Source organism: Amborella trichopoda, chromosome 5, assembly GCF_054954075.1.
Source record: "Amborella trichopoda isolate Santa Cruz 75 chromosome 5, AtrichopodaSantaCruz75HAP2 v2.0, whole genome shotgun sequence".
NCBI classification, from domain to species: domain Eukaryota; kingdom Viridiplantae; phylum Streptophyta; class Magnoliopsida; order Amborellales; family Amborellaceae; genus Amborella; species Amborella trichopoda.
In genome coordinates, this window is record NC_142340.1 from 46,857,259 (window position 1) to 46,871,064 (window position 13,806).

General features: G+C 37.1%; 2 protein-coding genes across 2 annotated transcripts; both read left to right on the plus strand.

The window, feature by feature from the left end:
* Positions 1 to 5,027: 5,027 nt before the first annotated feature.
* LOC110007057 (umecyanin) lies at positions 5,028 to 6,236 on the plus strand. The gene is made up of 2 exons (XM_020665891.2): positions 5,028 to 5,343; positions 5,664 to 6,236. Exons 1-2 carry the CDS (start codon positions 5,142 to 5,144, stop codon positions 5,996 to 5,998), a joined length of 537 nt encoding a protein of 178 aa, XP_020521550.1. The 5' UTR covers positions 5,028 to 5,141; the 3' UTR covers positions 5,999 to 6,236.
* A 6,888-nt stretch (positions 6,237 to 13,124) lies between these two features.
* Positions 13,125 to 13,806, plus strand: LOC18431870 (mavicyanin). Its single transcript, XM_006841985.4, has 2 exons — positions 13,125 to 13,302; positions 13,469 to 13,806. Exons 1-2 carry the CDS (start codon positions 13,125 to 13,127, stop codon positions 13,804 to 13,806), a joined length of 516 nt encoding a protein of 171 aa, XP_006842048.1.

The window sequence follows — 13,806 nt, forward strand, 5'->3', positions numbered from 1 at the left end:
CATCCTTGTTTCATGTGACTAATCGTTTTTAGCGTTTTATCAGCAATATGTGTGTTATTTTTTCAATTATAATTATCCGGCATACTAGTATTTTCTATTTTTATTTTTCATTTTGGGTTTCTCAGCTTTGTGAGGATTTTGTGAGGGGCATCTATGTAAAATTTAAAAATTTGGAGAAATTTTTAAACGGGCACAGTTGCTATGCGGCCAGCCACATATTGTAGAAATGCGGGCTTGGCAATAAATATATATTTTAAATATAATTTGATATCCTAATTTTTAGAGAATATATAAACTTGAATATGAAAAAAAAATATTTTTTAAAAACAAGAAATAATAATATATTAAAAAAACATTTGGACCTTGTTGGCTGCAATTGTTTTTAGAGGGACAACTTATTTGCATCCATCTTTAAGATGGACGCTTTATACCTCTAGATTGTATATTATTTCATGCGGTCCAACCCGCATGAAACAATGTTCCTTTTTTAAAAAAAGAATATATACATAATTTCTCTTTTTTAGAATGTCATTATTATTTAATTATAAAATTTTAATATTTGTTTAGCAATAAATAATGTAATAAATTTTTAGTTAAATGCTTTAGACGTTCTATAACATTTGTGATCGTCAAGTGATGGTGAAGATAATTAACGTTGTGATTGTCAAGTGATGGTGAAGATAATATTTTCACGTACACTATTACAACATTCGAAGGACAACCCTATGTTGTAATAGGGATTATGACATTCTTTCTAAGTAAAAAGATTCTATGCTCCTATCGAGCATTGCCTCTATTCACTCCCGTAGTTAAAATCCAATCCAATTTAGAAGTATTTGTAGCCCCCAAAATTGTTATTCACTCCCTTAGTTAAAATCCCATCCAATTTAGAAGTATTTGTAGGCCCCAAAATTGTGAGTATGTAACCTCGTCAACTTTGCATCGAACATCAAAAAAAGGAAAAAAAGAAAAGAAAAAGAAAAAAGAAAACTTTGCATCGAACATTTAAAAAGGAAAAAAGAAAAGAAAAAGAAAACACTAAACTCAACTTGTATTTATCTGAAAAAAATAGTGAGGTCATACTTCCCCATATCTTTTCTTAGTACTTCCAACAATGTCTTTTTGAGCTTACCCTTTACATTTTTTTTAGTCTTTTATTTAAACAAACACGCATTTTCTAACATGTGTTGTGCTGGGCCTATGTCACACATGACTAGCCCACCTAAGTCTATTACCTCTCATCTTATCGCCTACTAGTGTCACATCCGAAATTTTTTCGAATTGATACATTATACATTCTATTCCTTCTTGTCTTGTCACTCATCCATTCTCAAAATCCGCATCTCCGCTACACTCATTCTATGGGTACATTCACATTTTAGAAATAAGGAATAAACTATGGATAAATCCAAGCAATATTTTCATAAATCCAAGCGAACTTCATGTAGGCCTTTGCGCCAGTTGGATCGGGGGATCGAATTGATTATAGAAACATGAGTTTAATTGGTCAGTGTATTAGTGAACAAAGGAAAAATATTATTTAGACCAGTGAATTTTTTGACTACCTAACATTCCACCCCATAGAGCAAAGCTGGACTCACAGTTGCCCTATAGTGTTGAATGTGGTAATATCCAAAAATCACCCACATAAGAAAATCTCATATTATATGGGGTTGATATTGATATTGATAAGTTTTATAAAAAAAATATAAATAAAAAACTATTAGGACACTTGGGTATATCTCTTAGTTTTGAGATATATGTAACATCTATGGGAAGTTTTCTATTTAGTGTGGAAACCTAATCTTATATATATAGGATGAAAGAGGAAAGAATATGTGTGCCCTATTTGGGTTACCATATGGGAAATGTGCCTTCTTTTGGAGAGATAGGCAGAGGGGCCTCCAGTGCATTAAAGGCAAGGCCTCCCCTTAGAGAGAAGAGAGCTTCATATAGAGAGAAATACCACAATGTGCCTCGTATAGATTGAAGAGGTTAGTTTCTTTTAGAGAAGCAAATCCCATAGAGAGTTTGGGTGGTTTCCCCTTTTAGTAAGAGAAATTTTCGGTTGATCTCAAATGTTTCTTTTTGGATAGCGATTTAGCTATGGAATAGAGATGGGTGTCTTTATGTGCAGTGGTTAGCTGTGGAATAAAGATGAGAAATCGATAGTGATGTCAGTAGGGAGAAAGGGTTTAAAAGGATTTGCTCGATTGCGTTTTGTCGAGAGTTAAAGAGATAACTCTATATCCCAACATCTATGATGTGACTTTCATTGGTATAGTGGATTTCAATTTGTCGTACTCATAGATGTAACCCTTTCGGGATGAACCCCATAAATCTTTGTGTTCATATGCCATGTATGTTTTATTTCTCGTATTATGACTCATACTTTTGCTTATTTTGTTTCTAGCTGGATAAGTACATAATCTTGGTGGAATCCAACTTTTGGGATTCCTATTTTCGTATCCAAGAGGATTCTTAAATCCTAACACTATAGAACTTACCATTCAGCTTTATTGGTATGCGATAATCACATAAAATTTCGATTGTACATTTCCACTTCGTCCACCCAGTTCTAATTTTGTATGTGATATCTTCTTCAATCTCTTCCTTTTCCTGGATTATTGATCCAAGATATCGAAAGTGCGGTCTTTGTCATATTTCTTGGCTTTCAATCTTTTAACTACTTCCTCATCTTTGCTTGTATCCTTACTAAACTTGCATTCTGTATACTCTGTCTTATTCCGACTAATTTTAAAAAAATTATATTCTGGAGTATCCCTCCAAAGTTCTTTGTTTTGGGTTTCATCGATCAAAACTATGTCATCTACGAACAACAATGCATTATGGTACCTCACCTTGTAGGTGCCTGGTTAAGTCATCCATAACTAAGACAAAGAGGTTTAGGTTCAATGCTGATCCTTGATGTCGACCTATTGTGACTAAAAAACGCACTCGTCTCTCCACTAGTTGTTTGTACAATAGTTAACGCTCAATCGTACATATCTTTCACCAAGATGATGTAGTGTTTAGAAACTCATTTTTTTTCCAACACCCACCAAATCAAATATTGAGGTAATATATCATAAGCTTTATCGATATCAATAAATACCATGTGGAGGTCTTTTACCATCGCCCTAAGCTTCTCAATCAGTTGCCTAAGCAAGAAAATAGCTTCAGTTGTTGACCTCTCTAGCATAAAATCAAATTATTTTTCAGATACACTCATTTTATGCCTTAGTCGTTGCTCAATCACTCTCTCCCAAAGCTTTATAGTATGGCTCATAAGCTTGATCTCTCGATAGTTCGCACAATCCTGAAGTCTCCTTTGTTCTTATAAATAAGTAACACAATATTTTTCATCCATTCGTCTGATATTTTCTTTGTTCTCAACACCTTGTTGAACAGCTTCGTTAGCAAGTCAATGCCAATCTTTCCTGCGTACTTTCAAACCTCTAACGTGATACATTTGGTCCTAAAACCAAGGATACGCACCCTTCCACCATGTGTACGGACTTTCCCTTTAAGTGGATCTCAAAATTTCATAAGAGAATATCCTTCTAAATAGGCAAAATAATAAATGACCTTGAAATTTTGTGGAATGATAGGTTGCAATTAACTTATTAATAGTAGCTTAAACAAATTATATTGTAACTAGAGAAGGTTTCCAGCAGATCATTAATGAGTTATGAATGTTAGAGGGGAGGGGTTCACCAAGTCAAGAAAGAAGGCTCATAAGTCTATCCCCGGGGATGGTGGGAAAGAGTGGGAACTGGGAAGGGCCCACATACATTGACTCAATTCAAAAGCACCTTTCTTCCTACAGCGGTCATGTTACGTTCTAACTTCATTTCTTGCAGACTTGTTCAAGGGGCCAAATAAATGCCTTCCCCTTTTGCAGTCTACTCCCCCAAGGATGGATACTAAGAAGTTCACTTGCTTCAACTTCTTTACCGTTACGACTGGGTCACAAGTTTAGGGACAACTATCTCTAATAAATTCATTTTATTTTTATTTTATCATGGTAATTTTACGTTTGAAATTCCTCTAGAAGAGAGTGCTCATCTCAACCTCAAGATACGAAAAAAAAACCAAGGGATTGTAACAATGAGACCATTTATCTTTTTTACAAATAGGTCATTATCACTCTTAATTAGATGTCAAATTGGATGGCTTTGGCTAGTCCCAGTAGTTCGAGAAATTATTTTTTGAACTTTGAGTCTTTTTTAATGACACTCTTACAACTATCCAATTCGAGATCCAAGGGACAAGAGTGATTGTGACTTCTTTGTATAAAAAATAAATTCTCTTCGTATACTAATCTAAAAACTAATTTCCAAGTCCTAAAAATAGTGCCTTGTGAAAATTTTTCGATGTGATTTTTTCATTTTTATCTTCTGGTTCTTTTGAACTAGTTCATTGTTTGTTGGACCCAGTTTCTATTCGGCCAAGCCCGCACATGTAGAAATGTGGGCCTCTTAATAAAGCCTTTTTTGAGATGGATTTTAGGATTTAAATTTTAAGGACAGGTAATCTCTAACATAGAGATCATGAATATGAAAAAATAAATAAATTTTAAAAACTAGAAATAACAATTCTAGTAAGAAAACATTGAAATGCGGTCCAGCCTGTATGAAACAATTTTCCTTGTTTTAAAGAGGCTAACTCTAGGGTGGACGCTCTTGTGAAGGTTGGTGTAAGTGTAAACCAACAATTGTTGGTAGTTACATCTTTCATCTAAATTATACTTTTGTAGCATTCTTGGGAGTTTGAGAATTCTAAATTATACTTTTGTTGTATTCTTCCAATTTGGCGTTTAAGAATTCAGCGGTTAAAATTCAAAAAACAGAAAGGAAAAAACAAGTGCTTTGTAACGAATTAACTGGACAATCTATTTTCAAGATTTAAGTGTTTCTATATGTATAAAAATTTTGCATTGCTAAAGGAAGGGCGATGGTTTGCGGAGACCCACATCCTGCCTCTCTCCATGTATATAAATGGGACAACCTTCTACCATTTTTTATATCCAACACTCTCCTTTGCTGACCATTACACACTCTCTCCCTCTACTCGGTGGGTGCAATCGATCAGTACAGTAGAGGACTAAGCTGAGAAACAAAGGCAGCAAAAGAAAACAAATGGAGTTCCATTGTCCATTGGTGGTAAGATTATGGTGGTCTTTTGTGTTGCTGAGTGTTGTTGCTATGTTATGTTGTGCTTCCGGGACCACTGTGCATGTGGTGGGGTACAGCGCCCGGTGGGACGTGCCGCAAAATGGTAACACCTCTTTCTATCAAGAATGGGCAAATAGCCGCAGCTTTTGCGTAGGCGACATTCTAAGTAAGTCACCCCTTTCTCTTTTTTCGCTTTTTTTTTTATTTGCTCTTCTTATGACAGCTTAGATACAGACAGAGAGTCATGCATATATGCGGTGCAAATAGATTATTAGCGATGCCAACTTTAAAATTGGTTTTTCAGATATGACACGTTTATCCATTATTTAGATAAAAAATTTGAAGTGACTTTAGAAGAACTATTATAATGAGATTTAAACAAAACGGGAAACAAGAAGAAAGCTATGACACGCCTAAAACCAATGACACCACATAGGTATAGGCTCTAAATAAATGAGTGCTGATACGTGGTGTCTTTATTTGCAGGCTTCAACTTCACAACAGGACACGATGTGGCTCAGGTGCGGAAGGCAGAGTATGATGCATGCACAGCCAAGAACCCCATTAGCCCTGTCTTAGGTAATGGCCCCGTCGATGTCAATCTCACTGCCTCAGGGGAGCACTACTTCCTCTGCAGTATAGGCCGCCATTGCAGCTTGGGTCAGCACGTGTCCATATCCGTGTCCCCTGCGCCTGGCGAAGGCCCCATGATAGCTCCCCCAACTCCCCCACCGAGTTCCCCAGCATCAACACATTCCTTTTCAGAAGCTAGAGTCTTTGCCTTTATACTGCTCTCTTTTCTCGTTTACCTCTCAACTTAGTTAACTTACAAATGGCCATCATAATATATCATTGAGAGGCGATGTTTCCCCTTATTTGGATCCCCAGTTTGTGCATGAGGTTGTAATGTGTGCGTTGAGAGAGGCGATTTTCCCCTTTGTTTTTTCCTATGTATTGAGGCTCTGGTGTTTGTGCTTGAGGCTCTAATGTCTGTGATGTTTTGAGAGAGTGAAATCTTCCTTTTTGTTTCTTGTATTGAAATCTTGCTAATTTGTGCGACACTTTCATTAGCTTTCTATTTCTAGTGCTGATAAAGTGCAGTTCGTTCTATCGTTGCTCATATAGGCGACCCAGATTCGATGTGGCCAAGCCCACATATGTAGAAATGCCGGCCTCTTAATAAATATATTTTTGAAATGGATTTTAAGATTTAATTATGAAGGATATGTAATCTCAAACATGGAGATCATGAATATAAATAAATAAATAAATTTTAAAAACTAGAAATAATAATTCTAATATGAAAACATTTAGACCGTTAGTTTCTATCGGTTTTAGATAGAATATCTACTTGCATCCATGGATTATAGTCTTTAGATAGAATACCTACTTGCATCCATGGATGCTTTACACCGCATATGTAGAAATGAGATCCAGCCCACATGAAACGATTTTCCTTATTATTATATATATATTGATCCAAGGTGCAACTAAGAAGTGACTCCAAAGGATACATATGTCATAATGACGCAACAAAAAAGTTAAAAGAAAGTTGAGAAATTTTAAGCTCTAGCTGCATTGGTGCTCATGCAACAAACGAGTTAAAAGGAAGTGGAGAAACTTTAAGCTCTAGCTGCATTGGTGCTCAAGCTCTAAAGAGAGCTTTACATCCATTGCTGAAACAAGTGCTATACAAGCCCTAGCCCTGGCCGCTGCTCAACCACCATCATCTAAGCTCCTTCTTTATCAGCCCCTCTTTAGCCTTTCTCATTCTCTTGGCCCCTCTCTCTATCGGCTTGCTCTCTTCTTTAAAGAGAGGCCGAACTCCCTAACGCCACCCCTCCTCCTCCCCCCTAAAATAAATCTCCCTAATTTTCCCTCTCGTCTCTCCCCTCCACCCCCTGCAGTCCCCCACAGTTGCTTTTGACTATATTCCTTCTTCCTAATAAAAAAAAACGTTAATGGCTAAGATGGGTTTCGCATCCTGTCACGGGTTTTCTTGGGCCTTTGGGGTTTCTCTGCTATATTTGGCTACTTTAGATTAACGCCTAAAATGCTGCTCAACCTACCAGTGGGTTTCAATGAGCCATGTTGTGGAGTTTCATGTTCCCTTTTAGGGGTTTGAACTCCTTTATGAGTTGGGTTTTTGGTGGCGGTCATTACTTCCACCACTTGTTTAAAACTCTGTTTTTCAATTGCTCATATAGTTTTTCTTTTGAACACTGTCTGAAAGAAGGTTGTATGCGCTTGTGAGGTGGTTTGTGAGAGGCAGAGGAGGTGGATGACTTTGGAGGTTGCTTTGTGTGGCTCAATAGAGGTTCTTCAGCAGTTGCCGGAGGTTAGGATTCATGCTATGTTTAGTAGTTAAGGTTGGTCATTCACGAAAGTAAGGGTACACTTTTGGTGGCCCCAGGAGCCATGTTTTAAAGCTGATTTCTCTTCTCCTTTTTCATTACTCTTTTCTCCTCAATGCCTGAGAAATAGGAATCACAAAGTCCTAGAATATTCGATGTCGGAAGTTCTTACAATGTTGATTCAAATTCTTGTTTTAATGAGCCTACAAGCAGTACTAAAGATATTAAAAGGACTAATTATTTTGATCACCTGAAGCAAGTAGTTGGATGGAAGCATAATATGTTGCTCTATATCATACTTCAAAAGAAAAATATTCTTGAGGTACTTTTTTAGTGAAATAGCGTTAGCCGAGTTTGAGCATATGTCTACAGTAATCTATTGTGATAATCAAGTGGAAATAGACATTTCTAAACACTCTGTGTGTATAAGAAAGTCAAAAGCATATTAAAAAAAATGTCACCCTGTAAGAGAATATATGGAAAACAAGGAGATCCACCTTCTACTAAACTACTGTGATGGTTCATCATGACAACGGGATTAGTGGTGGATTGCTGCCTTAGTGGCATAATGGAGCTTTGGTGGTCATTCCGAGAATCTTTTAGACAGTATGATTTTGTAAAGAACCTTCATGGGTGCACTAGCCTTTGTGAAATAATGGCCATCTGATATTACCCCCTTTAATTGCCACCTTTAATTGCACTAATGTCTATGTGGCATATTATGTGATTACTCACTTTTGTGGCATTTCAAAGTATCTCTTGGTGAGATGTATCTCTTTGTGAGATCATGACAACTCACTGCGCCAATGTAGATTCACTCTTTAATAATAGGCGCATGTACGGGGGCAGTAACATGTGTTGTCTAGAGTTGTTTGTTGATGGATACATAATGAGGGAGTTTGTTGGTCCAAAAGAATGTGTATGAAGTTCATGAGGTGGTTTATGGTCACGCAACACGTCATAATAAGCAATGAGCATGAGAAAGTGCATTTTTAATGTCATTGAGTGGATTGATTGTATATATGGATGGACTTTGGATTTCATGAAGATTTATAGCTCGAGTGATCATGATATAACTTGATAAATTAATGAGTGAATGATTTATAAATGTCGAAACAATGGGAGAATGTTGGCCTGGGGTTTTTTTCCTTGGTTTTAGCAATAAAAAGATTCATCATTCCTTGCCAAAATTAACATTTCCCAAAGAACAAAAATACTCCCGCCTTGCATATCCTCTTTAGGACAAGTCCAACCCCACTTCCCAAAATTCACGTATTAGAACAAGGAGGTCTACAAAGAAGCGTGGGTTGGAGAAGGGGGTTATGGTGTACTTCTCCCCCTCTCTCCACCTATGAGAACAAGGAGGTCTACAAAGAAACCGGTTCAGATGGGGTACTGGAGGGGGGGGTCCGGTTTTGCCAAAATATAATAAAGGGCCAATTCTATATCAGAACTGACCGGTTTTGTTAGAGAACTGGTTCCCTTTTTTTAAAAATATTTTTTAATTTTTTGTTTTCTATTTTTTTTTTTATTGTATATTGGCTGGTTCACTCGGCCAGATCGCCGATCCACAACGCCGATATGTTGATCTAGACTGGCTTTCCAAAGGGGCAATTTGGGTCACCGGTCTGTGTTTTTAAACCTTGGATGCACCCAAGCCCTGAATGGGACATCCCGGTACAAGGAGTACAATCACTCTCACACTCTACCCTGTCACCATTCTCTCACTTTGTACCTTGTAGGATGTTGCTAGAATTGACCATTTCATCGGCAAAGTTATTGGCTGTTTATTATATGCCTCCATTTCCAAGGACAAGTTGTCACACACGGTGAGCACATTCCATACTTATAATTTTATGAAAAAATAACAAAAGGAGGACGTATAGATTGGATCAGACTTGTGAGGTTTTGAGAGCCTTTTAGATCCTCGATACATGTTCAATTCGATGAGAACTGCACTTGTAGCCACCTTACGGTTGCTCTGGAAAAAGGAAGGAAAGGAACAATCAAATGCTTAATAGTGGGAGATGGAAATAATGGCCACTATCATATTTATGGGTACTCTCGAGGAAGGAAGTATGGCATGTTAGCTCAACGAATGTCATGTCCCATTGGAAAAATAAAAAAAATCATGAAGTCAAAATCCTCCAAGAAGGGAAAGATAGAGCACTTTGGGCTCCACCGCCGGAAAGATTTTTGAAACTTCAATTTTGATGGGAGTTCATATGGTAATATTGTCCGGGTTAGATTGGGAGCAGTCAAGGATGGGATCACTTGACTGGATATGCAATAATCTACTCAGGCCCATGCTCCCAATATACGGCAAATGATGCAGCCACCGAATTACTACCTTAAGATCCTCAGCTTACAGTCCAAAGTGTTATCCTAGAGGGTGACTGTTATTGTGTAAAGGGCAGATTATGGCATCTCTTCCCAATACTAGACCAAATCAAGGATATCACCAAAGACCTGGATATCCATTTTGTTCATATTTTTAGACCGAGAAAACAAAAGCAGATGCCTTGGCGAAGGAGTTTCTAAAGCTTGTCTGGTGCTCAATAAATTTTGTTTTTTCTCTTGTGCGGACACTATTGACCGTTTTTTATAGCTCAGCATGCATGAACATCAATTTGAAAAGTATCAATTTAACAAAAAAAAAAAAAAGCAAGAGGATGAAGAAAAAGAACTAACCCGGACACATTCTTTTCAAATACCCTTTGATAATTGTTGGTGGGGTGATGTGACATGGCTAAGCTGTTTATATTTCTTCTGCTGTATAAAATTTATTTACTTCATCCAACAGTCCATTCTCAATGGATGGCTGAGAATTTGAGATGACGTCAATCACAATGTCACCACCTCTATACTATTTTATTTTTAATTTTTTTCTGAAAGATATTGTGACTCCAAATTTTGGGTTTCTAGTCTTCTCTTAAACTCCTAAAAATATAAAACTATTGTTCTCAATAGTATTTTACCAAAAATATTTTATTTTTTAACATAGGTATGCCCTCATTAAGATGATGGCAAGAACTAAAGTTCATATTAATATAATTTTTATATAAAAAAATTAAAAATAAAATGCTCTGAAACGTGGGCTCTAAATCAAACTAAACGATCAATATATAATTTCTATGCACCAAGGGAAGTATAAAAACCTTGCCCATTTGATGCTGAACGTAGTTCAAAGAAAATGTGCAAGTGGGTTACAAACGACCCAAGACCAAAACATGTGGCTCGTAGGGCTCTGCCCGAGGGCCCCAAACCAACCCTGTTTCTTGTCTGGCTGGAATCGTGCCAAACCGTCCATGACTTGATAATGGAAGGACCGGGCCGCTGGGACAGGGCGGGCTCATGGTGCAAGGCTTAGAATAGAGCAGCAGCTGTCTGGAAGAAGCTTCCAACCGTGCCGGTGGGCTTATACTTTCTTCATGGAAATCTTCTATCACCCCCACCCCCACCCCCTTCCCACCATAATTTCACGTCATTTTACTTTTGCCTTTATCTACATCCTGGAGACCACTACATCCTACTACCAATGGAAACAACACCAAATGGAAAAAATATTTATATATAAATATACCAATGTTTTTAGGACTGCACGGGGCCACTCAATTAGTAAATGGTTGGTTCAATCAAAACCAGCTTACTACTTGTTGGACTGGATTTTTTTAAAAAAATAAAAAATAAAAATAATAGTTTAAAATATAAATATATTATAAAAGAAAATACCCTATTTTATGTAACCATTCGGACCAGTTAAAATCAAGTAGTTTGATTGGCCAAAACTAATCGAGTGTTGGATCTGACTGATTTTCGATTGATCTCAATTTTTACTTTAGACCGGACTGGCCACAATACCTATAGTAATATTGGTTAGATGGGAAAGTCTAGTCCAATCTTGACAGTTATGCTACATGTAGAACTTGCTTCATCCACATTGATGAAGCAGTTATGCTACAAGTAGAACTTGCTTCATCCACGTTGATGAAGCAAGGTGTTTCGTTAGGGAAAGAACAAATAGAAATATATCGCACGTTTTGTAAGTATGAAACAAAATATTTTCATGTGAAAATTATGTTATGCACGTTTGGTACACGACAAATGCATACAAAAATTTATTCCATATTAAAAAACTGTACCACAAATTGGACCAATTCATGTAAAAATAGAACGATATCTCTTTTTTGGGGGGGGGGGGGCGGGTTAGTATTTTCGCTGGTATATTTTCATTTATCAAAGTCACCAACTTTATCACATATAATTAATTCCACAAAAATGCCTACATGAATTAGAGAGAGAAACTATCTCAAATTTTAAGTTTATACACAGATAAAAGTATTCTAAAATTTTAGAGAAAAACTATATCTAATTTTAGAGAGAAACTACTTTAATTTTTTTGAAGATAAACTATCTCAAAAATTTTAGAAAGAGAAATTACCTCTAATTTTAAGTTTAAAATAGTGAAAATATCTTAAAATTTTAGATAGAGAAACTATATCAATTTTTTTGGGTGAGTTAGTGGGGAGAGGGCCCCTATAGAGAAACTACCTAAAAAGTTTTAGAGAGAAAAGTTTTATTAAATTTTAGAGAGAGAAACTATAGCAAATTTTGGAGAGAAAAGCTAGTTGAAATTTTTTATAGAGAGAAACTATCTCAAAATTTATAGAATCGAAGAGAAAAATTATCTCGAATTTTAAGTTCTAGAGAGAGAATCTTAAAATTTTAGAGATCAAACTTTAGATAAGGAAACTACCTGAAAATTTTAGAGAGTGAAACTATCTAAAAACTTGTTTTAAAAAGAGAAACTGTATCAAAAATTTTAGAGAAAGAAACTATATTAAATTTAAATTTTAGAGAGAGAAATTGTTTCAAAAATTATAGAGAGAGAAACTTACGAAATATAAGAAAAACCATGCTTGAATATTTTTTCCCATAAATTATTTGTATATATAAATATTTTACATTTTATGTCAAACTAATAAAATAAAAGAACCAATCTTAGATTGAGAAATTGATTTGGTTTAAGTCATTGAATGACGAAATGTCATGCAGCACCAATTAAATTGGACGCGTTCCATTGCCATTGGAAAGAAAATTCCTCCTCCTCCTCCCCCCAGAGGGACTTTCCTGGATACTTTATTTACTTGCCATGTGTTTGTTTGTTTGTTTGATTGTTTCTAGAGAGAAGAGAGAGAAAGGGTGGTGAAACTCATTGTGGTTTGGTTTGGTTTGTCGTAGGCGATGTTTTCAACGTTTGATTTTTTGTTGGTCGCAAGAAAGAAAACTAAACTACTTTTCGTCGTTCGCCGAGATGTGGCTTGCAAACGTCTGGTCCCACACGCCTTCAAGCCGCCCCAACCTTGCGGAATTGGAATTCTCTCTCTCTCTCTCTCTCTATATATGTAATACAAGTATTATATATATATATATACTTGTGCTCACCACACATCCCACCACCATATCTCCTTGTGCGACTATACTACTTCATCTCTTTCTCTTTCTTTCTTTTTCTCTCTGCACAATCTCTCTCTGCCTCTTCTTCTGCAGAAGCAATCAATAGAACAGGGACAACCTGGGAATCACACGATCAATGGAGGGCTCATCGTTGAGAATGTTTTTGGGTGGTGTTGCTGCTCTGCTGATGTGCACGGTGTGCATGGCCACGGACCACACTGTGGGCGGGAGCACAGGTTGGCAGGTACCCGACGACTCCTCCTTCTATGAAAAATGGGCAACTGAGAACACCTTCTCAGTCGGTGATAAGCTGAGTAAGCACCCAATTCTGCCCCCTTCTTTTTTATTTTTTCAGTAAAGCCACCATCGTCATGCTAAACATAAAATGAAGGTTTTTCAATTCCATTGAATAATTCTCTCAAAGGAATCTCTCAACTGAAAGAGTATAGATGCATTTGTGGTTGGTTCTTTTATTTCCAGTCTTCGACTTCCGGACAGGATCGCACAACGTGATCCAAGTAGAGAAGGCAGGGTATGAATCATGCTCTTCAACCGCCCCTATTCGCAGTTTCACTGAAGGGCCGGCCACCGTGACTCTCGAAGCCGGGATACACTACTTCCTCTGCGGTGTAGGCACCCATTGCAACAGCGGTCAGAAGGTGACCATCTCCGTAAGTGCAGGCACCCCGAGCCCCACATCTCCTACACCAAACTCCTCACCTCCTCCTCCACCAAGCAACTCGGCCTCACCCCTTACCTTTGCAGGAACAGCAACCATCCTTTTGGCCACACTCGTCTCTTCTTACCTCTATGTGTGA